The 26927-nt window shown below is 50.6% G+C and overlaps 1 protein-coding gene across 1 annotated transcript; it reads right to left on the reverse strand.

Annotated features, from left to right (window-relative positions):
• Positions 1 to 36: 36 nt before the first annotated feature.
• Positions 37 to 26876, reverse strand: LOC122384914 (tudor domain-containing protein 5-like). Its single transcript, XM_043372742.1, has 14 exons — positions 26746 to 26876; positions 6751 to 6867; positions 5879 to 6212; positions 5404 to 5575; positions 4891 to 4965; positions 4359 to 4456; positions 3859 to 4075; positions 3338 to 3495; positions 2795 to 3001; positions 2478 to 2576; positions 1758 to 1877; positions 1236 to 1489; positions 918 to 989; positions 37 to 641 (listed from the first exon to the last, which is right to left on the reverse strand). Exons 2-14 carry the CDS (start codon positions 6858 to 6860, stop codon positions 527 to 529), a joined length of 2031 nt encoding a protein of 676 aa, XP_043228677.1. The 5' UTR covers positions 6861 to 6867; positions 26746 to 26876; the 3' UTR covers positions 37 to 526.
• Positions 26877 to 26927: the final 51 nt, after the last annotated feature.

Below are 26927 nucleotides of genomic sequence, written 5' to 3' on the forward strand. Positions count from 1 at the left end.
GGTCCCTTTAATAGGTGAAATGACACAAAAGCAGGCAACTGTGAGAATTAATTTATTACATTTACCTAACACTCTGGAATAGCAGTCACAGCCGCTCCGAATAACGTACTCGGAGGAGTCATGCAAAGCAACACCTATCTGCGCGCGCTGCCGGGACCGGGACTGCGCCCCGCTCCCCGGCACCAGGTACAATGCGAGGTACAGGTACAATAAAGTGAGACCCGCGCCCGCCGTGGGTCTCACTGGGGTCTGCGGGACTTATCGCGGGTCTCACGGAGGTCCGTGGGACTTATCGCGAGTTGAGGTCTGCGGGACTTATCGCGAGCTGAGGTCTGCGGGACTTATCGCGGGTCTCACGGAGGTCTGCGGGACTTATCACGTGCCTCACTGAGGTCTGCGGGACTTATCGCGGGTCTCACGGAGGTCTGCGGGACTTATCACGTGCCTCATTGAGGTCTGCGGGACTTATCGCGGGTCTCACGGAGGTCTGCGGGACTTATCGCGCGCCTCGCTGAGGTCTGCGGACTTATCGCGATGCCTGCAGCCGCTGCAGCTCGGCCTCCAGGCGCAGGTGGCGCGCTCTGAGCGCCGCGCGCCGAGGGCCCGCCGGCGCACCCTCGAACTGCTTGTGGGCGTCGTAACTGTGGAGCACAGCGCAGGGCCGTCAAACGCTGCATAAACGGGCCATTCTTAGCAAAGGACATTCTTAGCCTCACGCCTACAGGCGTTCTGATGCACTTTAACGTGCTTGTGGGAAAAAAAAACGAAAAACGGGAAATAAACATACGAACTGACGATTCATGTCTGCTTATAAGACACGGCTAGGCGCGAACCCTGGCCGACGATCCATCGGTTCTCAGGAGCATTGATTCAGCACCCTCTATTCGTGTGCCATCGAAAAGGTAATGAGCACGTACCACTGGATTTTCAGCGCGTTGATCCGGTCGACCAGGCCGGTGTCGCGGTGATCAGCCTCCGGCAGCTGCCGGCTGCAACACACAGTTTATCCTTTCGTAATTTGACATCCATAATAAATACAAAACTCAGAATACAACAAACCGAAATTCGTGCCAAAAATGCACAGTGCTTAGGAGGGAAATGACTTGCAATTACAAGAACTGTGAACATATACCATACTAAATTTGCTCCGCAACTCTATAATACGGGCCGCCCGCTGGACGCACCGTGTAATGCCGGCCACGCGGACAGCCACAGACGGCGGCGGCGCCACTGACCTGGTCGGAGACAGGAGCTCGGCGCCCTCGGGCGGCGTCCGCACCTCCCCGTTGACGGCCGGCCGGCGGTGGTCGTCGGGCGCGCCCAGCGCCGCGTAGAGGTCGCTCAGCAGCCGCGAGTCGGGGGTGCGCAGCGTCGCCGGCGGCCAGTCGTGCTGCGGCTGAACCACCGCCGCGCCGGCCGACACCAGCTCGTCGCCGACGTGGACGTCCGTCTCACCGCGGGTGTCGCACAGCAGCAGCGCGCTGACGTACTGAGTACGGAGCGAACAGAACCGGTACAGCGACACTGTTATACCCAGTACACACCACACAGTACACAGCAGCAGCGCGCTGACGTACTGAGTACGGAGCGGACAGAGCCGGTACAGTGCCAGTATACACTACATAGTACACAGTACAAACGCAATACCCAATACACAGTACACAGTACACGGCAGCAGCGCGCTGACGTACGGACGGAGCGGACAGAACCGATAGGTATAGAGATAGTACTCTGTGGAGTGATCGGCGGCGCCTCACCTGGGACTGCTGCAGGACGGTGGCCATCAGAGGCACGCCGCCGCGCACCAGCTTATCGAAGACGGTCTGCGCCGGCCGCGACCAGATGCCGTGGGGCGGCGCCACCCGCGCCAGAGACCCCTGCCAACGGTGTACGTACATAGAGCAGATTATAACAGACCCAGCGGCGGCGCCACCCGCGCCAGAGACCCCTGCCAACGGTGTACGTACATAGAGCAGACTATAACACACCCAGGGGCGGCGCCACCCGCGCCAGAGACCCCTGCCAACGGCGCAGAGCAGATTATAACAGACCCAGCGGCGGCGCCACCCGCGCCAGAGACCCCTGCCAACGGCGCAGAGCAGATTATAACAGACCCAGCGGCGGCGCCACCCGCGCCAGAGACCCCTGCCAACGGCGCAGAGCAGATTATAACAGACCCAGGGGCGGCGCCACCCGCGCCAGAGACCCCTGCCAACGGTGTACATAGAGCAGATTATAACAGACCCAGGGGCGGCGCTACCCGCGCCAGAGACCCCTGCCAACGACGCAGAACAACTCATAACAGACCCCTGCCAACCGCGCAAAACAAATAACGGCAGACCCCTGCGAACGGCGCAGAGCAATAGCGTCGCGAGCAGCGACAGACGCAATAGTTTCGGACATTTTACACAGAAGTCCATTCCATTGCACAAACGCATGTTTGCAGTGCAGTTTTGTTTTTGCAGAGGTTCTCTCACCTCGTGCGCCAGCGCCGGCAGTTTCAGGAACTGGTCGTCCAGGGGTCGGACGGCTTCCAGCGACAGCAGCAGCCGCGCGCCCGTGTCCACTAGATACACCTGCCAGTGGGAGACGCACAGTGCACTCAGAACCACTGAGTGAACGAACAAAAACACCAACGAAATACGCAGTGCACTCCGTCACTGCAGCTGGATATTACATAGGACGTATGCCACCCATATTTTCTCAGTTCCCTACCCACCCCAATCCTTCCACTTCACCAAACAACCACCAGCCTAGAGCTACCGGCGTTACTGTCCACCGGTCCGCCGCTCACCTTCACTTGTTCGGCAGCGCGGCCGAGCAGGACGGCGCGCCTCCAGCCGGCGTGGGTGCGGGCGGCCAGCGGCCGGCCGGCCGTCCAGTGCCGCATGGCCGGCGCCCGGTGCTGTCCGCCGTACACAGCGGCCAGGGCGGCCTCCAGGCGCACCAGCTCTGCGCCGCTGCTGCCCAGACGGAAGAAAAACTCACCCGGAGAGCGGGCCTGCGCACAAAACGACACTCAAATCAACACCGATCCAAAACAATGATTGGGCAATGATTGCAATACGCACCGATATTCGGAAATACGTAGGTTGAAGATACGTCTCGGCGCACTAAGCGCACATCCAGAGACAGCTTCCAATGAAGCACCAGAATGAAGCAGCCTATATTTTCCATGTATAATGTCTTGCTCGTGTAAAAACACTAAGAAATATATAAACAACCCGAATCTTATAATGCGATGGGAGTACCGGAGATGTAACTCACGTGCGTGACGACCACCTCGAGCAGCGGGTAGCCGGTTTACTATGGTGGGAGTACCGGGCGTGTAACTCACGTGCGTGACGACCACCTCGAGCAGCGGGTAGCCGGTCTCGGTGGCCACCTGGCGGCCCTCCTCCAGCCAGACGAGCTGCTGAATGGCGAACCGCGCCGGCGGCACGGGCGAGCGCGCGGCGTCCCCGCCCGCCGCCGACGGGACGACCCCAGCCGCATCTGAGGCACCGACCAGACAATGGTGATTTGATGGAACCAAGTGCAGAATGACTGAAGTCAGCTTTCCTGAATAACATTTTAATGCCGTCAAAAAAAGTAAAAAAGTTCGTTCTCCAACAGAACATGAACAGCTAAGAAGCAACTAATCATCAAAATTCCCAACTTTACTAACTGGCTAAAAGTAAAAATTGAAATCAAATGAGACCATTGCGGGTTAGTGAACGTACGCGAGAAACAAACAGCTTAGTTAGAACTACGCGTTAAACAATGAGGACCACGAATAAAGAGGTCCTCTGAAGCGTCCGGCGACCCTCCAAAGTGTTTGGCCGGGGTGCCCTATCAGCCGCGCCTACACCGACTGACCTGATCTGGGCGAGTGCAGTCGGCCCGTGTCGCCGGCAGCTGCAGGCCCCTGGGCGCCGGTGGCCGCGCGGGCCCGCCGCCCGCCCGGCCTCCTCACACTGACGTGCCAGTCGTCGTCGCGCTTCTCCAGGTGGAAGGGCGCGCCGAGCGAGGCCAGTGCCTCCAGCAGGCTGGTGAAGCCCTGCTGCTGGTAGTCGAGGCCGCGGCCAAACTCGCGCTGCCGACACACGGGGCGCGTCCCTCCATTCACACCGCAGCCGCAGCTCGTGGAAACCCGAGCTCGCGTATACTACTCACAACAGCGACTGTGGTTCCCGAGTCCCAAGTCCCGAGTTCGACACCATGTCACGACGCGCCAGCGCACATACCTAGGTACACTCGGGGGCAGATTGATGTTCCACCACTCCCTACCCATCGGGCACCCATGACTCAGCACTGGCTGCTGCCAGTGGCAGCACTGACAGCACTAGCACTGGCAGGGCCACACGGCAGGTACTCACGTAGTACAAGTTGGGAACGTCGGACACCTTGACGCACTCGCTCTGTGCGGAAATCACCTTCACCAGCTCCTCCGAGAAGCCGCGAACAGAATCCTCGACTGAAAATTACGACATTCACGTGTCAAGGATCAGGTGGAGCGGGCGCCATGGATTCGTGCCACCGTCTCTGTGATATTATATATTCGCCAAATAAGAGCATATTTCAAAATACTAAATGGATGAAAATGGATACACATTTGTCGCCAAAACTCCATCATTAACGGACAGCTTTGCTCCTAGCCAATGATAAGTGTATGAATCGGACCGAACGCGGGTTGCGAGCATGCGTGCGTGGTACGCGCTGTGTACTGAGCGCATCACGTGAGCATGCGCTGTGTACTGAGTGGCTGAATTGGGCTGCGCCCGCCATTTAAAGTACTGACATGACAAATGTACAGACGGGAGAAAGCAGTAGTTTAAAGCGCAGTACTGCTTTTTTGCACCTGTCGAGTCGTCCAGATAGGTTTGGACGGGGGAACAGCACTGTACTCACAGGATAGGAAGGCAGTGGCTGGCGACGCGTCCTGGGCTTCAGCTGCACTGGAGGGGGTCGCTGAGGAGCCAGCGCCTGCGAACACAGCAGAGTAGTGGGTCACAGCCCGCCGAAACGGCGGCTCAAACAGCAGTGTTTGAGAAACAGCTGACGTCTCTAAAATAGTGCGACACAATACTAACAGATGCGGTATAAAAAAAACTTTTGCCACGAACCCGGAAGTTGGTGTAAGTTTGATAAATAACTATGCACAATCACAGCTACATCCAAACAATGAAGCACATTTACCCCGTGTTACGGTCCTCTTAAAGCGCCTCCATGCGTTCGGAGCAATATGGCCGCAGCAGACTGCGATCGGTCAGTGGCCTGGGTGCTGCGATCAGTCAGCGGACTGGGTGTCAGTCAGCGGGCGTGTGATCAGTCAGCGGACTGGGCGTGTGATCAGTCAGTGGACTGGGTGCTGCGATCAGTCAGCTGCTGTGTCAGTAGACTGGTCCCCTCACCCGGTCTCACCTGGCGCCGGGATCGGGAACACCTTGTCGCCGGTGGGAGTCTCCTTGAGTCGGACCAGCTCCGGTATCGACTCCATCAGGCCCTTCAGCGAGAAGAAGCCCAGGGTGATGTAGGCGATAGCGTGCCCGACCATTGCCAGGTGTTTCTGATTGAATTCGTCCAAGTATATTCCCTGTGCAAATTAACAATGTCATGTCACCGTCACCGCCGTGAACTAACATGCTAAAATCATACTTTCTTCTGAATGACTTTTTGAGAAAATCCATCAATGGTGTCCTGAAGCATAGCCAATTCAAATCAAAGAATCGCTACAATGAAACGAACGAAGACAAGTCATGTCTCGTGGACAACAGCTGCATATCGCCCATACGACAAAGTGCACCATTTGATGGACGTCCGCGCTCCACCGCCCGGCTGCACCTGCCAGCGGCGGCCGGGGGAGGCGGCCCGACCAGTCTCCAGCTGTCGAACTCGCCTGTGGGTGCTCGGCGACCAGCCGGAGGATGGACTCGCGCGCCTCGACGGGCACAGAGCCGCCGGCCGGCCGCCACGGCGACTCCGACTCGGGCGGCGGGCCGGCCGGCCGCGGGCCGGCCGCGCCGCGCCGCCGACCGCCGCTCGTCTTGGGCCGCCGGCTGCGCTCCACCATTTTGAGGACGTGTTGAGTGGACGAGTCGCAGACGGGCCGGAGGTGCAGCTGTCCGCCGGGCAGCCGCTCGCAGCGGCACACGTCGGTGGCGTCGAGCAGCAGCTCCTCCGGCGAGTAGAAGCCCAGTCGCCGGTACGGGATCGACGTGTTGGTCAGCTCCCTGCACACCGACGGCGCATACGGACGGTTAGCACACCGACGGCGCCCGGTCAGCACACAGCACGGACAGCCCGGGTCAGCACACAGCACGGACGGCCCGGGTCAGCACACAGCACGGACGGGCCGGTCAGCACACAGCACGGACAGCCCGGGTCAGCACACAGCACGGACGGGCCGGTCAGCACACAGCACGGACAGCCCGGGTCAGCTATTGACGAAAACCACAGACGGACAGGCCCGGTCAGTCCCAACAGGATCACAAAATGCACCAGTCAAAGTTCAAGCGGCAGCAAGTGGCGTGAATACGTTTTAGCACTCACTGTATGTTGTACCTACTTAATAGTGACCGGTAAATGCAAAATGACCTCGCTGCATTTACGTTCATCATGCTTGACGGGAATAGAACAAGTGTTAGGTACGATGAAGGGACACAGCATGAAGTTCTAGCTTAAGCGAGCCATTAAGGCTGGCAAGGTAGAAAAATGAATATCTCCAAAACACGACATATTTCCAAGAAGCTAACAAAACAAGTTCCTCACCTATACACCTTCAAAAATTTTTCGAGGGGCATGCCTCCTGATTCTGTGATAAGCACAGACCTCACATCCTTCTTAACCTTCTGGAGAAGTTCTCTTCCGTGGGAGTCCATTTGAGAGCTGCAGGAACGATGGAACGATGATCAGAAGAGAAATTATCAAGTCAGCAGCCGCCATGGCACAATTAACTTAGACTCACAGCATGTCTAACATAAAAATATTGTCTGAGGCAAAATGACGGTAATGGGAGATGAAGGTTATGCAATGCATGCGAGGCTGTGAGCACCATATTTTTAGGAGGAGCACCGAGCATGTGTTTTTTCGTGAACAGCTCACAAAAAAGCGATGGAACACGACAAAACGGTACCCTCGAAGTCGAGCTGATCAATGTTTAGATGCCCAAAACATTTCATGATGACTCAAACAACCGTCGACTTCTGAACTCTTTCTCGAGATCACGTCCGGCCATAAAGTACCTATAGCTTCCAAGTTCCAAAGTTACAGCAGGTTCCGATATTCCACACATTTGGGCAGTACACTTCGCCATGAAATACACACCTCGCCCAATGACAAAGAACTTTAACCCTCGCACGTGCCCATTTTGCCAGCCGCGAACGGAGGGGGAGGGGGGAGGGTGCGTTGGAACCTCTTTTTGCCGTTCGGCCCCTGATCAAGCTAGAGCTTCGCGGACTAACACGAGCGTGAAGCCGATGATATCCCATTGGCCTAGGTCATTGGCTGACCTTCCAGGTCAGGTCAAAAGTCAGGAAAAGCGGGACCTGTCAGAACTTCATATACCTGGTGAAGTTGATGTTTTTTTTTTGTATCAAGAATTTCATGTTAGTTTTGATCACAGCTCATGTTTTTATGCATTTAGGCCAGGTCGGGTCAGGTCAGGTCAAGTCAACCAGTAACTGTCCTGTCACTCGTCAGGTAGGTAATATACATACCTATAATAGAGTAGATGTCAACCACCACTGACATTATGAAGGCACCAAAATACTTCATCGTGAAGCCTGAAGATGCAGTCAGGTCATTGACCTTTGATGACCTTGTTTCACTTTTTTGAGTTATGCATGTTTTAACCCTCGCCCGTATAGGGGGGGGGGTCGAACGGACCCCCATGGTTTTTTCGCAAATAACTCGCGTAAAAATCGGCCGATCGCGACGAAACTTTCAGTACCCTCGCGTTCATCAATTTTACACCTACCCTGAAAATTTCATGACCCTGACCCAAATGACCTTTGACCTGTGACCTACTTTTCGAGACCATGTTTGGCCGGAATCGCGATTCGGCGTATGTCGGCTCGCATTAGCCGCGCGTTTGCAGTCTTTTCGTGGTTTCAAGCGTTCATAGGCGTAGGAACAGGGGGGGGCCGGGGGGGGGGGGGGCCATGGCCCCCCCACTTTCGGAGGTGGGGGGGCCAGCAATGTTAACTGGCCCCCCCACTTTTTGCTGACTTAAGTGTCTGTCTGTACCTAACCTACCACCCGGTAACTTGACAACTATTCAGCTTGCCCTTTAATGAGGATTCCTTTTTGTTTCTACAGCGTTATTGACCGCAATTTCCTTCACTCAATGAAGGAAACCATATCAGAGACAAGACTGTGAGTCCTGGTGACAGCATTTTGTTGAATACGAGGCGCGGGACAGCGAGCACTAAAAAGGTATAGGCAATACTAAGACAATACTAGCACGGTGCAGGAGAATGCGTATACAAACGACCAACGCTTGACCTTATCTGCTTGGGGTCGGCATAGTTCGTCAAAGGCGTTCTAGCTGGGGGCCAGGGTGACCGTGCCTCAGCCTCGGTTCAAACAGGCTGGGGGCCAGCAATGTCTGTTTCTGCCCCTCCCCCTTCCACTTTCAGTGCAGTGGCGGTCGCAGAGGGGATCAGGGCCATGCCCTTCCCCCCTCCAAAGGCTAATCAGGGGGCCATCATATCATTTGCCCCCCCCAAACAACCAATGGGCCCAGTGGCGGATCCAGGGGGGGGGGGCAAAATGGGCATTTGCCCCCCCCCCAAACGGCATGATTTTAACATTACGCCTATGGACGATGCATGGAAAGAATCGATAAATTTTTATGGTTTGCCCCCCCCCAAACCTCTGAGCTGGATCCGCCTCTGAATGGGCCCCCATGGGCGTATGGGGCTCTGGCCCTTATTGATTGTCACGAGACTCAAGAATCCCACGTTAGCTATTAACAGCTCCCAAACCAGTCTTTGAGGGTCCTACACTGATCTCGGAGGGCCCTTCAGTGGCGGTCAAGCGACCACATTGACCGCTGAGAGCCCACATTGACCTCATTTGAGGGCCCCTAAACCGGCCTCAAGGGCCCAGCCGGCGTCTGAGGGCCTCACACCGGCCTCTGGTGGCCTCATTTCTGTCTCTGGGGTCCCAAGACTAGCCCTTAGGTGCCTTTGAGGGCCCCGCACTGAATTCTGAAGACCCGATGCCGGCCTCTAAGGGTCCGCATCGGCCTCTGAGGGTCCACCTTGGCCTGAGGGGTCCAACGCCGGCCCATGCCGGTCTTTTAGGGCCCCACACTGACCTCTAAGGGCCCATGCTGACCTGTAAGGACCCACATTAGCCTATGAGGCCTTGTACGGGATTCTGAAGACCTGATGCCGGCCTCTGAGGCCCATCTTGGTTTTTGAGGGCCTTCTGCTGGTCTCTGGGTTCCAACACCGGCCCATGCCGGTATTTTAGGGTCCCACATTGACCTCTAAGGGCCCCGCACTGGATTCCGGAGTTCCGATGCCGGTCTCCAAGGGTCCGCATCGGCCTCTGAGGGCCCACCTTGGCCTATGAGGGCCCTCCGCTGGTCTCTAGGTTCCAAGTCCCGCCCATGCCGGTCTGTTACGGCCCCACACTGACCTCTAAGGGCCCATGCTGGCCTGTAAGGACACGCATTAGTCTCTGAGGGCCTTGCACTGGATTCTGAAGACCCGATGCTGGCCTCTGAGGCCCATCTTGGTTTTTGAGGGTCTTCTGCTGGCCTCTGGGGTCCAACACCGGCCCATGCCGGCATTTTAGGGTCCCACACTGACCTCTGAGGGCCCATACTGGCCTGTAAGGACCCACATTAGCCTCTGATGGCCCAAGTCGGCATCTTAAGGTCTCATCCTGCCCTTTGCAGGCCCTGTACTAGTCTCTGAGGGCCTTAACCCTCGCCGGCCGGGGGGGGGGCGGGTGCCGCCCCTCCGTAGTTTTTTTTTCGCGATAGCTCCGAACACGCCGGCGATAGAGAGCTGAAGCTTGGCATACCTGACCTTTGAATCAAACGGGATCTTTTGACACCAACCGCATTTTCGGGTCAGATCAGGTCACTGACCCATGTGGTCATAAGTGAACCTCTGCACGGTCTTCAGATGTCGCAACTTCGCAACGCCCTCACTGCCAGGGGAGATTTCACAGGGAAATGAACCTTGGAGGACCTAGTATCCAATAGGAGTCTCTCAACTTGTATAATGTATATCTCGGATTTTTCCTAAAGTTCATATGAGGTCAGGTCATTTTCGTGACCTCACCATTAGGTGATGTCAATGGGGATAAACTGGAAACTTTTTCTGGCGCCGGGAACGATTGATCTCCAACTATCTCAAGCACACCGAATCGTGATTTCATGCACTCCTTGCAAGGTTCGATGCGTCACTTTTGCAGTGTTGACCTTGCGCGACGTCATTTATGAAGTTATAAGGGTCTTATTAGTTTTTCGTCAATAACTAGGTACCGATCAAATTGAGCTAGCGAGTCGGGAAAGCCACCTATGGACTTAAGAAGACCTGCCGAATCGAATGATATGCGACATGACCTCCTTCGACCAATTTCGTGACCTGGGGACGCCGACCTGACCGTGACCCGAGGTCAACACCCTAAGTTTACCTCACCCAAACAAAAAGTATATCATTCGACGCGCCTGAGAGAGGCGAACACGATGCTAGCAAAATCGCGGCTTTGCGGCCATTTTTTGCGAAGTTATTCACCAAAAACGGAACCGTGCCTTGAGGCACTTGACCTGACCTCAGAGGTCACCGGTTTTTGTTTGTTTTGTTGGGTTAGGCCCTTTCGGTCCAATGAGACCATTTCAGAGCCGGAAGGATGATAGGATATAGGGGGAGACATTGGTCTGGGCAGGCACCCTAGTGAGTCGCCGGGGCTGAGCCCGTCCAGAGGACAGGCCACCCAGCCCCAAGGCACTCACTGCACCCGGCTACGGGGTGCGCTCCCTCGGGAGCAGCGGTGCCGCTCCAAGGGAGCAGCCCGCATGAGATAAAGTTGCCTGTCCAGCCCGGAGGGGGTTGCGGTGTGGAGGAGAAGGATTTCAGTATCCTGAGGATAGAAGCACGGAACGGTGTCAGAGGTCACCGGTTGACCCAGGACCATAAAATCGGGTATCGATCTCTGCGTCTCGTAACGGCGCACACGCTCGTTTTACCGCGACGCGCTAGCTCCACCTGGGGCGAAACGGCGAGGGGGGTCGTACCCGCCCCCCGCCCCCTCGGCCAGCGCGTATGTAGAAAACCTATAGGACCGGGCCGTGGAGGGTTAAACTGGCCTCTGAAGGCCCAGACCGTCTAAAAGTCCCACACCGGCCTCTGATAAGTGATAGTCAATCAGCCCAGTTGCAGTGGTCGCTGATATAAAACCTCTTAAAAACGTTATAGGCCTGGCTGAGCCTAGCTGGGCCGTTCATGCTGATTTTTATAGTTATATTGAAAAGACTCGCTTTGCACGTTTCACGCTTGCTCGTAATGAAAAAGTTGCTGGATGCCTCTGGAATTTGCATGGGTGCCAACGGCTGCGGAGGACAGGGGAACGCGTCCATCAGTTTGAGTTTATGGACGGGAGACTCCCTGAAATTTCAACCATTTTTTTCTTTTTTTTTTGTCTCGATTTTTTTTTACCTCTGAGCATGTTTGCGAAAACAAAGTGGCCGAAATCCGAGGAGAAATCGGATTTTGGGGGTAGGTTAGGTTTTGGACCTCTGGGACCCTGGCCCCCCCACTTTCAAAAACGTTCCTACGCCTATGCAAGCGTTCAAACATGTGATATGATGTTGCCCCCATGCATTAGGGTGGGTGTCAAGGTCACCTGAAGGTCAAGTCAGGTCATTGACCTTTGATGACCTCGGTTCACTTTTTCGAGTTTTTCATGTTTCTAGACCAGTTTTTGGAACTGAATTCGAATTTAGCAACCATATAAACATTTACGAAGTAGTTTTGGTGCCTTCGTAACATGTTACGAAGCTGTTAGAGGCGGTTGCCACCTACTACGAATACCCTTACTGGTTGACCTGACCTGACCTGACCCGACCTGGCCTAAATGCATGAAGACATCATCTGTGATCAAAACTAACATGATATTCGTGATCAGCACCCCGAAAAACCCCATAGCAGCCACACTTTACGACGTTCTAACAGGTCCCGATTTTCCCGACTTTTGGGTCATTGACCTGACCTGCAAGGTCAACCAATGACCTAGGACCTTAAAATTGGGTATCATCGGCTTTCTCTCGTCACGGGCAACACGCTCGTTTTTTCCGCGAAGCTCTAGCTCGATCAGGGGCGAAACGGCAAGGGGGGGTCCAACGGACCCCCCCCCCCCCCTTATACGTTCGCGGCTGGAAAAACACCAATACGGGCGAGGGTTAAAGGGACAGTATCATCGAAAAAAAAATCCATGTATGGAGCTGATTTTTTTTTACTAGCATTTCTGATTTTTCTGAATCAGAAAAACATAGTTTGAGGACCGAACTCGGTGAAAAATATTTTTTCATGAGCGAGTCATTTTCATGAGCGAACCACCACTACAAGCATGGCCGCCACTTTGGAAGCCTGCGAAATTACTACAGGACTGGCGCAGATAATACATTATTGACGCTACGCTTACGCGGCCGCTCTTCTGATTAAGTTGTCGTTAGGGAAAGGCAGCATCATACATATAAGTCATACATTGGAGGGAGATTGTGATTCAAGCTGGAGGAATTCCTTTGTTGAGCCGCTAGAATCCGAAGGAAACAGCGGAAATTGTCTACGACTATTTAATGAATTTAACGGTGATGAATAAGTGCGAAAAACGTTTTGGCTTTATAAAATTTGATGAAATGACCAGGGTAAAAGTTTTATTACTGGCGGTCAATTCAAAACGGCGCAAACATTTAAACAGTGAAGATAGTGAAGCACGATTCAAAGTGTAGTACACCTTTCGTACTTTGAGTGGCGATAGCGGGATAACGGTGTGGAGCTTCGAGGATCGGTCTTCAGTTCCCGGACCAGAAAGGTGGGGCCTATGCAATGTCAAATTTCATCAAAATGGTGATACTGTCCCTTTAGGCAAGTTTTTGGAGCTGATTTTGAATTTTAAATTGAGCAATCTTCAAATGGCTGCTCAATTTAAAATTCAAAATCAGCTCCAAAAACTAGCTTAAAACATGCATAACTCAAAAAAGTGCAGAAATAAGGTCATCAAAGGTCAATGACCTGACTGCATCTTCAGGCTTCACGTGACCTTGACACCCACCATAAAAGTAAAGCATGGAACCAACATCATTTTACATGTTTGAACATTTAAAACCACGAAAGACTGCAAACACGCTGATGTGAGCTGACTACGCCAAACTGGAATTCCGGCCAAACATGATCTCAAGAAAAAGGCCACATGTCATTTGGGGTCAGAGTCATGTCATAAGGTCATTTGGGTCAGAGTCATGAAATTATTATGGCTCCATTTAGTCACTATCACATACAGAACCATTAGACACGCTCCGCCTATAGCACGCAATGCTAAATGGCGCCTATGCCCTCGCCGTCGGGGGTGGTCGGAAAATCGGCAGTGCCCCGGCCCCTATCCAGGAATACCCAATCCATAATACTCTCTTAGCAGACGTCGCCCTTGCTGCCATATCTACGTCTCACGTGCGCCGCAATTGTCTTTTCACAGTTAAATTCTTTTTTTTAAATAAATTTGGTCCGAACCTTTTGAATGGAGGGATTCACAATCACAAGGACAGAGCCCCCGCTAACCGAAGCTTGTTGCGTTGGCCCTGCCCTCTACCTTCCGATCGCGCAATTCCTTGTCTATGGCAGAATTTTAGAGTCCGTAGTTTAGCGTACGCACAAAGCCGCGCACGGCCGGTCCCCTCACTGACTTCGACTGGCTACGGTCTGCCACCAACCGCAACCATACCCGCCAGGAGGCTCATAAACATCGAGCCCCGTCGCGCTTCGAACCCGGACTATTGTAACCAGGAACGTGTGCTCTCACCACGCGGAGTCCGACGCTCTACCGACTGAGCTACGGGACCGGCTGAATATATAACAAATATGCAACAAACATATATGAATTGATAAAACTAAACATAATCTAACCTGACCTAACCCTACCTAAAACCTACCAACCTACAAAGTACAACCCACAGCCTACAACCTACAACTTATAACCTACTGTGATAAACCGCCCCAATACTGTCGAATGTGGTGCTCTCACTAATATTCGTTGTTTCTGTTTCGTCCTCAGGTACACACTCATGTCAGTCGAATTTAGTTGAATAAAACCATTGTATTCATACTATACCTAACTTTTGGTACCACAATTTATTCAACTAAATTCATGACAAGACATGGAGAGGATTGCCAGACCAGACAAGTTCGACGTCCCTCCAAACGATCCTCAAGCTCACAAGAAATGGAAGCACTGGCTCCGAGGATTTAAGTACTTCTTGACGACTATCGAATGTCACAATCCGGACAAGCTCGAGCTACTCTTTCTCCATATCGGACCAGAAGCCGTGGACGTGATTCAAGACTGTCAGACGTACAATGCAGCCTTGAAGCAACTCGGCCCTGCATATTTAAAGACGCCAAACGAAATCTATGCGCGGCACCTGCTGTCAACGAGGCACCAAAAGCCAGAAGAAAACATCGACGAGTTCCCTCTAGCTTTGAACAGCCTGGAGGGTGACTGTAACTTCGCCGCCGTCACAGCCATAGAGCATCGCGCGGCATTCGTCCGCGATGCCTTTATCAGGAGCCTGAGAAACGCTAGTATGAGAACCAGACTACTGGAAAAACCAAGCTCTGACCCTAGACCAAGCGGTCCAACAAGCGCGGTCACTGAAGCAAGCCGCACGAAACGCGGAATCCTACGTGTCCCCAACGGTACGGGTCGATCCGGTCCAGCCTCCGCCGCATCTCCAACTGCACACGCTTCCGTAGCCGCAGCCTCGCAACCTCCGTGTTTCTTCTGCGGACTAAAACGCCACCCATGAGCAGCCTGTCCTGCAAGAAACTCAACCTGTGGGAAGTGCGGCAAATCCGGACATTGGCAGAAGGTGTGCCGCTCCAAGTCGGAAGTGGCTAACGCGTCGGCCGTACAGGAGAGTACGAGTTCTACCCCCGAAGAACCTCACCAGCCGGAGTCCTCGCCCACGCTCGCAGCCTCAAACTCTGCCGCCGCTACTCACGCGCCAGCAACAGTGAGCGCGAGAGTCAACGGGCGTCAGGTTACAGCTCTCATTGACACCTGGGGAGCTCAGACAACTTCATCAGCGCAAAGCTCGTCCCCGCACTCGGCATGAGAGTGCTGCCACGATCGTCTTAAGTCTCCGTGGCATCATCCAGTCTCTCAACACAGGTGCGAGGATACTGCGTGTCAACCGTGACCGTTGGCGATCGGGAGTACCAGGAGGTCGAACTGTCCATCCTCCCCGATCTCTGCACGGACGTCATCCTCGGCATGCCGTTCCTCCGAAGACACGAGGGTGTAACCCTGCCTGGAGCTCGATGGCGACGAACACGAGCACAATATCTCCAATCTCGCGCAGATGAAAGTCAGTCAGGCGGCATCCCCGAGGCTCTTCAGCAACCTCACTCCCGACTGCCATCACATCGCGAACACATCGCGACCAGAGCGCGACACTTCAGCCACGTGGACGAGAAGTTCATCGAGAACGAAGTTCAGCGTCTGCTAAACGAGGGCGTCATCGAGCCAAGTCGCTCACCCTGGCGTGCCCAAGTTGTCGTCACACACACGGAGAACAAGAAGAAAAGGATGGTCGTTGACTGCTCTAAAACTATCAACAGATTTACTGAACTGGACGCGTATCCTCTGCCGAACATCGGCGAACTCGTCAACAAGGTCGGGAAAACAGCTTCTTCAGCGTCCTCGACCTCTTCAGCGCCTACTACCAAATCGAGATCGACGCATCTGAGGGACCCTTCACAGCGTTCCAAGCGGCAAGAAAGCTGTACCAATTCAAGCGAATCCCCATGGAGGTGACAAACGGCACAGCCGCCTTCCAGCGCGTCATGAATGACATCATCGCGGCCAACAACCTAAAGGAGCTTATCTGGACGACCTGAACATCTGCGGCCAGACGAGGGAAGAGCACGATGAGAACCTCCGGCGCCTCTGAGAGGTTGCTGATGCGCTCCACCTCACGCTGAACAGAAGCAAGTGCAAGATCGGCCTGGAGACGGTGAATATCCTCGGGTATTCAATCCAGCGAGGCCAGCTGAGACCGAACCCCGAACGACTGCGTCCACTTCAAGAGCTGCCGGAACCCCGCGACAAAAAGTATCTGCAACGGTTCATTAGCCTGTTGTTCGTTATATGGCTTTTCGATTTCTGCCTACTCATGTCTTTCACACAGCGGGGGAAAATGTGATAAACCGCCCATTACTGTCGAATGTGGTGCTCGCACTAATATTTGTTGTTTCTGTTTCATCCTCAGGTACACACTCATCAGTCGAAGTTAGTTGAATAAAACCATTGTATTCATACTATAACTTTTGGTACCACACAGCTACATAACTAGATATGGCAGCAAGGGCGACGTCTGCTAAGAGGATACCGATTACGAATTGGGGTTTTTGGGCGCCCGGACTACAGTGGTCATTGGTGCCTACTGCCTACACCAGCTTCAAGAATGCAAAATAAGATTATAAAAAGTGCCAAAATTTGTGTTGCGATCTCCAAATAAGTGCCCTCGGTAGTCGGTAGTCGGGCGGCAGGTCCCCTCTTCCTAAAGCCCACACCCCACCCTGGGCCACCCAGTCTGCAAAGTATGGCTCGGAGGTCGACAAGGCGCACCGGCCCAAGTTGAAAATCCGCACCAATTCTTCAAACAGAGCCGGAAACTCCGCACCAAAGCCGGCTGAGAGTACGAAAAATCCGCACCGAACCCACGTAAGTGACCAGTTGAAAGCCGCACTGACCCCAATTATTAACATGACTTGTGAGCCACAAGCCTGCCGTTTGAGTAGTATGGAAACGAAACGAGAAATACGCACTACAAAACTAGTTCACAAAAAGAATGTCACGCAAATGCAAGACGCAGGGGCGTCGCCAACGGGGGGGGGGTCGGGTCGGGGGGGGGGGGGGGTCGCGACCCCCCCACTCGTGAGAACCGGGGGAGGGGTCGACCCCCCACTTTTGGCGATGCTGAGCATACTTTTTTTGAGCTATCATGCCTGTGAAGTTGGCGTCAGCAACATCAACAAATACAACGTCAGATTCAGAATCGCTTCAAGAGCTCCCTAGTCCCTATTGCTTATAGGTCAATAAGCTGTGGGCGTGGAACATCAGCATGACAATATTTTAAAGTAGCCACTATTCTAGTCCCTTTTATCCCTCAAAGGAGTGAGCGCGCCAAAACTGACCCAACCGTTCGTCTGATTTGTCAAAATAATGGCTGCAGTCGATTCCTCGGATGACCTATCAGTAACTACGAGGTACGGTTCTCGCGAGATTAAGCGGTAGGTTTTGTACTTTTACATTTCCGGTTATATCTCAGAAACTAATCGATCTACGATGGAGCCATTTTACACGAGCATAGCCGGCTTGTGAACCAACAAGTCGATCGCATCTTCAACACTTAAAAGCTTAAGACGACGAAGATATAGCCTGAAGTACACTAAATTTTATAAGTGCAAAACCTACCGCTAAAACCCGCGAGACCTGTACCTAACTAGCCTCAGCCCTGACTACCCTCGGACCTGCCTGCATAGGGGGAATGGGTTCAGATGATGGACCCCTCTCGGGCTTTCCCAATAAGACGCGCAAAAAGGACACTATTGCAACGAAACTTCCAGCGACCTCGAGTTAATCAATTTTACACCTACTCTGAAAATTTATTAGCCCTTATTCGAATATAGATGACCTTGGTTCACTTTTTGATTTATTTGCTTCCACTTACAAGTGTAGTTTTTGGAACTGATTTCGAGCTTAGCGCCGGTTTGAACATAAGAAGAAGCTTTGATAAATGGTGGTTATGTTACATATTACGAAGCTATCGTTGGTGGTTGTCACCCACTCTAGATGGCCGGCAGGAAGCCTGCTGGTCGATCTGACCTGACCCGACCCAATCTACCCCAAATGCATGGAGTCGTCAAAACTAACACCGAACTCGTACTGGGGAGTGGGACCCCGATAACAGTTACGGCTCACAAAGTTCTAGCGGGTCAGATTTTTCCTACTTCTGGGCGTTGACCTATGATGACCCGGCCAAGACCTTGAAATTGGGCTTTCTCTCATCACGGGCAGCATCCTCGCTTTTCCGCGAAGCTCTACCGCCGGCACCTCGATCAGGGGCCGTAAGCATACCTTAGCGTTACGTTGGTACCTAAACGTTTTACTTTAGCGACCCGTAAAAAAACGAATAAGAGCTACAGCGACACAGAAATCGTATTCGATAGCTTTTTTAAAGCTCTTTCGCCAACTTCGCCTCAGATATGACTTCGGGTCTATGGCTTGTGTACCACAGAGGGGGCATTCCACGATAGATCGTACCAGGCCCGTCACCCTCATCTCTCAGATTTGAATGAAAATTGGTACTAGGGGTAATCATAGGCTCCAAAAACACCTGTCAAATTTTCAGACTTCTCAGATGAAAACTTTTTGAGCTACATTGCATAATATTTTCTAAACTTCAGATTGTAAGGGTGAGTTTGATGAGCTATAACTCAAAAACGAGCTAAGCAAGCAACAAACAGTAAACAGCTTTGAACTAACGATGAATCAAAGATTAATACAGCTTTTTTAAAATTGGAAAGAAAAGCTTAACATATTGAAAAAAGTCGTAATATTATTTTAAATTGTCTATAACGGCTCTTGGGACCAAAATTTTTGCCATTTTTATTTCTTCAAAATAAAGTTCAGGTCATTTAAAATCGACATGCAAAAAATTAGAAAGGTGTTCTTTCTATAAGTTCCTCATTTTAATGCATACAAAATGGGTTTCCGGGGGTCGGTACGACCCCAGCTCGCCGTTTCGCCTCTAATGGGGCTAGAACCTTGCGGAAAAAACAAGCATGTGCGCCGTTACAAGATGCATCGAATGATACCACATTTTAAGGTCTCGGGTTCATTGGTGACCCCTGAGGTCATTTCAAGTGACCCAAATTACGGGTCCGGTTTTTGGTAGATAACTTCGCAACAAATAGTCGCAGAGCCCCGATATTAGCATATTTGTGTTTGCCTAGCTCTGGCACGTCGAATGGTAGGGTAAGGTGCCTAATTAGCGACCCACTTAATTTGAACCGTCATTGCTCACGCTCTGTAGGTGCCACTGTGTTACTGGCTTGATTTTCGGAGAGATCGTTCATTTTTCCATTAAAATATAGTCATTTTCTGCCCCAATATTCACTAACTTATTTGTAGTGAGCATTTTGGCAAACCATTGCAAAAAACGCTAATAGGGAACTCTTCCCGATTAGCGACCGGGGAGGGTCGCTAATAAGTCTATGGGTTTCCCCATATTGAAAATGGCAAAAAATGCGACGCCTGAAAAGATGAAATATGATCTCAAAAAAGGTAGCCTATACGCAAAGCACTCAATCACTCGAACAGGAACGTTTATCCAACACATTTACGTAAGTAAAAACTGATCACGTGATGCACCGAAGGCGAAAAGAAGGCGGAAACCCAAATTTTGCGGGCTATCTTGTATGATATTCGAGGTCCTCGCTGAATTCGGCACCCCTGCAGTCGGTGACGACATTTGGCATCCCCTGCCACACATTGCAAGCTTCACCAACACCTCATTTTCATTTCTCTCTTTTCCCCTTTCTTTCCCTTCTTGAGCTATTTGCGACCATGTCAGGCGCAAATAGGAAATATGAGTTGCGACACATTTTTAACCGCCATGCTGTGCACAGTTGAGCGATTCACTATGGGAAAACGGCTATCAATTAAAAAAGGAATGTCGATTAAGAATAAAGAAGGTGCATCATCCTAATGTGCATCGCTTTTCGTCAGAGAGGGCCCTAATACACACGTTTTGGATAAGAAACTCGTCATTTTTATTTAAACTCACCTGAAACGTCCCACCAGAAACATCGACGACCGGAAAATAATTTAATTTGATAACCAAAGTATGGCTGACCTTTTGACGATGTTTTTACCCCGTTTTCTCCTGCCAGTTTTTCTGTAGGGGGGGGGGGGGTAGGTCGCAAATCGGAAAGGGTCGCTAATTAGGCACCTTACCCTATACTGTTTGTTTTGGTGAGGTCAGCTTAAGTCGCTGACCTCGGGTCAGCACACTGCCGTGTATTTGGCTCCGCTCCCCGACCGGGCGGCCCAGCCGGCAGCCAGCCCCCGGGCATCACGTGACCGCCCCGAGTCCGCGGCAAAGCCAACCAGCGCGGCGCTGGACAAACAGCGCCGCCACAGAGATGATTAACAGTCGGGTCAGGCCACGAAGCTGGGTGTATGAGATCATATTGCACATCATTCGATTCGCAAGGTCTTCCCGAGTCCATTGGTAGCTTTCCCGTCTCTCTAGCTCAATTTGATCGAGAGTTATTGACGAAAAACTCTTATGACCCTAGTGACGTACGAATGACGTCACGCAAGGTCAACAATGCAAACGTGAGGCAAAAATGACTTCAATTGAACTTTCAGTAACCAGTGATGTCACTACTGTTAACGCCAGACCCCTTGAGACCCTAATTTTTCGCGATTACTTTTAAATGCGTGAAGGAATTTCAACCAAGCTCAGGACATGGCCGTTTCAAGACAGGCCGAAACTTTTACAATTTAGATATTTTATCGCCATTTCAATATTTCAGGCACTTGTCATTGACTCGTAATGTTAAATTTCGAGCAAGATTTTCATCCGGTGTGTAGAGGCTATCACCAGTCAGTCTGTGATACGTTATGACGTCACAGCTAAGCCCCGCCTCTGTGGTCTTGGCCTGCGGCGGTTTCGGGCCGGCGCGCGGTCACTCTCGCTGTGGCGGGGAGCGGGGACGGGCGACGGTCGAGCGGTGCCGAAAGCCGGCGGAGTTGTGCGTAGCGTCTTGGCTGACAGTGCCCAGAGAGCGACATGATGACTAAGGAGTCATAAATGCTCAATGCGCATTGCTTCTACAATGCTGATATGTTCGCTGATATTTTTTTTTTATATAAGCTGCATATGACGGGCAGATGGCATATAACTGACATAAGGTTAGGAAATATTCACCTGTATTTAAAGCCTATGGCGTTGCAGATAATGCGATAATGGGATGTCGGATGTAACCAAGTAGCTGCCGATTTGTACATCGCTATGCAACCATCGAACAACGCAATAATAAGTTATGTAATTGCCTGAGCTTCACATCATACGGCTCGCTCGTATTTCAAACAGATACCCTACATCGAAAATCGTATTTGTTAGGAATCGTTAACGTTTGTTCGAAGCACGACTGAGTAGTAGGTTGAGGAGTGATGGTCCTCTTGGTCCTATATACAAGAGTCAACAAGAGCCTAACATTTACTTGACCGTCTGCTGCAATTGACTCATAGCACGTGAAGCGTCAGCGAAATTCATAGTCCTTCACAGATGGCAGGGGTGTCGTTTGTACAGAGGTCGCTGATGGGCACGGGTCAATGCCGCAGTCGTGGGCGGAGCCTAATGTCATATGACGTAGAAAGCCTCTATCCAGGATGGAAAAACAGTTAACATTACGAGTCAATGACAAGTGCCTGAAATATTGAAATGGCGATAAAATATCTAAATTGTAAAAGTTTCGGCCTGTCTTGAAACGGCCATGTCCTGAGCTTGGTTGAAATTCCTTCACGCATTTAAAAGTAATCGCGAAAAATTAGGGTCTCAAGGGGTCTGGCGTTAACAGTAGGCAGCTTTACCACGCCATTTGTAGGCTCTCTCCCGAAATCACAATTCGAGACCATTACGGTGACGCAAAATAAGTACATTTATAGAAAGAACACCTTCCTAATTTTTTGCATACTACATAATAATGATCCAAAAATGTTTTTAAGTAAATAAAAATTCAAAAAAATTTGGTCCCAAAGACATAAAAGTGCAAATGAAAGGAAACTCGATGTGTTATATATCAAAAATAGTTTATATTTCAAAATTTTAAAAATGCATATTATTCTTTGTTTCAATGCAAGTTCAATGCCGTATAGCATTTGGCATTTGGATTATCCGTCTTAGAGTTACAGCCCGCCAAACTTGGCGCTGCAACGCAAGATCCAAAACATGTTATACATTATAACGCAAAAACTACTCATCGGATTAGCCTGAAGTTGTCACAGGAGGATTCAGAGCCCCTGATTACCCCTTAGACCAATTATCGTTAAAATTCGAGAGATGAGGGTGTCAAATTGGAAAAAAGTGGTACGATCTATCGTGGAATGCCCCAGAGGCCAAACAGCTAAACGGACGGATTTTGCCGCAATATTTGTTCTGTAACAACCTATGATTCAGTGAATGTGTATTGTATATGATATTCATGTTATCACCATCGTGTTGGTTTCGTCGAAACACGTCGCATGGCTTACAATTTGAAGTTTGAACTTAAAAACTCAACTAGAAAACTTGAAATCAGGTAAAGGTCATGTCCTGACCGGAAAAGAACCTGCTGCGTATGGGTCGATCTGTGGTGCTGAGCTGAACACAATCCCTGGTGCTGTCATCGCTCTACAGCGTCTCAATCAAAAGTTGTTGTCGAAAATGTGTTAGAGACCTTTGATGACCTAATGACTGACCATTCGAGTCACCACTGGTCATTAGCTGCACCTTGTCTTTAAAATGAGCAGAGGTGCCATGGCTACAACAGTATCTAGCGTTTTTAGCATATTCGTTCAAGGCAGAGGGCATTCGTGCTTTTTCCCCATATCTTATCATGATTGGTGAGGTCACATATTTGACCTGACTTCACTTCTCAGATGTAAAATCCCAGATTCAATGAACTGTTGGCACTTATAATTCCATTCATTACAACAAATTTCAGACTTATAGGAGATAATCTAGGTATAGCCAATGACAAGATTGCAGTTTTTAGAGGCATTAAAACTGAACTTGACATGACATTGTGACCTGACCTCAGGTGATCTGTGCTTGATTTCTGTGCACGATGCAACAGTGATGTACAATAAGATATACCGAAAACACCCCTACCCATCAAGACGAAGACTGGAAACCCGACCCCCCCCCCCCCCCCCACTCAAAAATCCGTGGCGACGCCCCTGATGCACCCTATCCGGTACCCGCCCCCGGCCACTGAATCGCGATTCCGGCCAAACATGGTCTCGAAAAGTAGGTCACAGGTCAAAGGTCATTAAGGTCAGGGTCATGAAAATTTCAGGGTAGGTGTAGAATTGATTAACGCGAGGGTACCTGCTGAAAGTTTCGTCGCGATCGGCCGCTTTTTACGCGAGTTATCCGCGAAAACCGAGGGGGGTCCGTTCGCCCCCCCCCTATACGGGCGAGGGTTAAAATGCCAAAATCAAAGGGGGCACGGTGCCCTCCCCGTTCCGCCGCCTATGCCCCTTGGCGATTCATCCAGGGTGATTATTGTGCGATGTACCATGGTTACCCTACTGCCGGTGTCGACTCTGGTGTCGACACTGCCATTTAGCTAAACGGCTTGACATATTGTGAAGGTCCCAGTTACAAAAATAGAAATATGAATGGCAAAAAGTGGGCCCATTGCATGCATGCAATTTCGGCATCTCTCGTTAGGTCATTAGCTGCATCGAACAAAAAATCTGACAGGCAAGTGATTCACAGCGGATTTGACAACTTAGCCGCGGCAAAGTGGTGGTCCTCAAGGCCTGCTATCAGCCATGCGCAGCTCGCAGTACCTACCACCGAACGACAACGCCAACACATGAGCCGAGCGCAACTCGTTCACGAATGCTGCAGGGTGCAGAATGCAACAAACTCAGCTTCTTTCAATGTAACCTATTGGCTGCGTCGCACGTAGGTATAGTCGACTACAGAATGACCAATGATGTTCCACTCCTCAGAAGCTAAGAAGGAGCGGTAAGTTGTGCCGTTTATCACGCAATTAAGCGTGTCGATTGTGAGCATCGGGACAAAGCTATAATTTGTGAACTCAGTCCGTGTGATGCGGCACAGCCTACCACTCCAGGCAAATAATTGCCTGTGAAAAGTGGAACATCATTCTGTAGTCGACTATACCCGATAAATAGTTCACATTTGACTACTTGAAGCGGCTAGGTGGTGATTTTCTGACACTCCCATCGGCCGTATTAACCCTCGCCCGCACATGGGGGGGGGTGGTTGCCACCCCCCCCCCCCAGGCAGTCTTTCTGCTCTGCACTCAACATTTTTAGAGCTAGAAGGCTGATTTTTCGTATAGCTGCTCGTCTATCCTTTCTTGATGTCCACTGAAAATTTCAAGTTTCTGTGATTTTTGGTTTCGGAGATATGACCTTGTTTTTCAGGTCATGTCATGACCCAAATGGCCAATTCTCAACATCTTGCGTTTGCCATGGGCCTTGTGAGCTTTTGACACCCTGATTTCGGCCTTTTTTGCCAGTCTTACCTCCCACCTATCATGGAACATGTTGTTCGACGATGTACAGGGGTCAAGGTCAGGGTCAAGGTCAACCTAGGTCATCTAAGATAATTGCGTTTTAGGCAAGCTGAATTTACTTTTCGTGAAGTTTTTTGACTGCATTTTTGGTAAAAGCTTCTCAGATCATGATTTCATGTGATATGGACCCAAAAACAATCGGTGCACACATCAGTATACACACAGACACACACAGACATACAAGCACATATAATTGACCTTAACCTAACTTGACCTGAAATGACCTCAGCAGCAAAATTCTGGTCGGATAGTGTGAAAAAGAGGTTCTAGCTGGCTTGGCACCAGAAAACAGCATCGTCATCGGTATTTGATAAGCAGCGCACTTGATATCCAACGGTGACCCAAAACAGCAACATTTTTTAGTTTGACCTGACCTGGAAGGTCAATGACTGACCTGAGAAGGTAAAACTGGGTATCATTGGATTCGTCTCTTCCCAAAGAATCTTTTTGGTCTTTACTGCTAAGCTCTATCTCCAACAGGAACGAAATGGCGCGGGGGGGGTGGCAACCCCCCCCCCCCATGTGCGTTCTAGGATGGGAAAATGGCATGTGCGGGCGAGGGTTAATCTTTAATCCCTCTCATCGGCCGTGCTCATCTCTCTCACTCTACCGCCTGCGCCTCACGGAGTTGAGCGGTGCGGCCGGTGCATTTCGTGTTACAACAGTGCAGAGTGCGAACTTGGGGGCGACCCACGTCCCACGTGATTGATGGCAGGCCGTTCTGACCACCTCACACTCATTTAGACCCTAGAGCACACTGAATTAAGTGATGTCGAAGCTTTAACAATGTTTTTTTACATGCCTCTGGCCTCATCTATCTCGTCTGGACTGTCATTTCTGTCACTAAGCCAAATCCGCACCACACTGCACCAAATCCACACCAGCCTAAATGCCTGGCTACACTATGCGTTTTCAGCGTGTGTTTTTTGCGAGTTTGCGTGTTTTGCGTAATATCGTTCTAGAAAGTTATTACTAATATAACTTCTTTAATATCTATTTATAAGTTATTAGAACTTTTAATTTTAAAAATAATTAAAAGTTTATACGGAAAAAAATATAACAAAACGTAATGTCATTTCTTTCTAGAACAATATTATGCAAATCATGCAAACTCGCAGAAAACACACGCAGAAAACACATAGTGTAGCCAGGCAGACCTTAACAAGCCCGCACCAACAAGATCTCGTCGAAATTGCCATACTTTGCAGACTGGCGCCCCACCCTCTGCAAGCGAGGGTTTAAAGGGACTATCCCACCTTCTAAAATGTTGTTAAAACCAGTTAAATTGTGCCCGACTTTATAGATTGGATGACCAGGAACACGGTTCTGGCATTTATTTTTCATTAAACGTCTTAGGCTTCCCATATTCCAAACACAAACTTTCAAATATGTGACGTCACAGCCCAAAATTACCTCCTTCCCCAGGCCACATTGCTGTCATAAAGCTGATTCTTTTTACTCTGTAGGCACCACAACAAAGTTCAGACCAAGTTTTAAGCGATTTTTCAACGAACAAACCCATTTAAATCAGAATGACTATACGAGGTGACGTCACACTAACGGTCGCTCCATGTTGAAGATAGGGCCTTGTACAAGGCCCATTTTCAAATGAAGGGAACGAATTTCTTCAACACCAAGAGGCCGCGGGGGTTGCAACCTAGATAGATAGTGGTTTCTGAACCTCGCCGCAAACTTGGCTATCTCAACTCAAACCCCATGGTAAAGGTGGGATAGTCCCTTTAACAATCCACTGGGAGGGTTTTCAGCATGAGAAGGGTGCAGCCCAAGCACTCGTTAGTAACCTGCCATTATTTGGCATATCCTGCATTCTTTAATGCTAGAAAGAAGTCAGCAGAGGGCTCATGACACACAGGCCGAGGCTGGTGGTTCGTAGACATTCTGGTTATCAATCAGGTGTCCTGGTCCCAGGCCACAGGAAAATGAAAAAAATAGTACAAACTATGCATATAATAAACATATTTTTGATACACACTGCTAGGATCATATTCAAACATAAAAAGGCTATAAAATGGGCTTGAAATACTAGCCATAACGCAGTTGTGACAATTGCAGCGCAGCTGCAGTAAGCATTTAGGATCAGTTTCTCTCAAGACGACACCCGGGTGACACAAAGAACACTTACTTTGAAAATCCAGTATGGATTATGCTTTTTTTACAAAAATTCAAATGCTGTTCTCTTCTCTCAATCTCCTCTTATAACTACACTTTCAAAAATCCGACCCAAACTTCAATTTTTTTGTACCATAAGCTTTTGTTTTGTTTGTCAGTGGTTATAATGCGATATCTTGGGAAAATATTCAATAA

The sequence above is a fragment of the Amphibalanus amphitrite genome, unplaced genomic scaffold (assembly GCF_019059575.1).
Source record: "Amphibalanus amphitrite isolate SeventyFive unplaced genomic scaffold, NRLGWU_Aamphi_draft 000203F_arrow, whole genome shotgun sequence".
Classification (NCBI taxonomy): domain Eukaryota; kingdom Metazoa; phylum Arthropoda; class Thecostraca; order Balanomorpha; family Balanidae; genus Amphibalanus; species Amphibalanus amphitrite.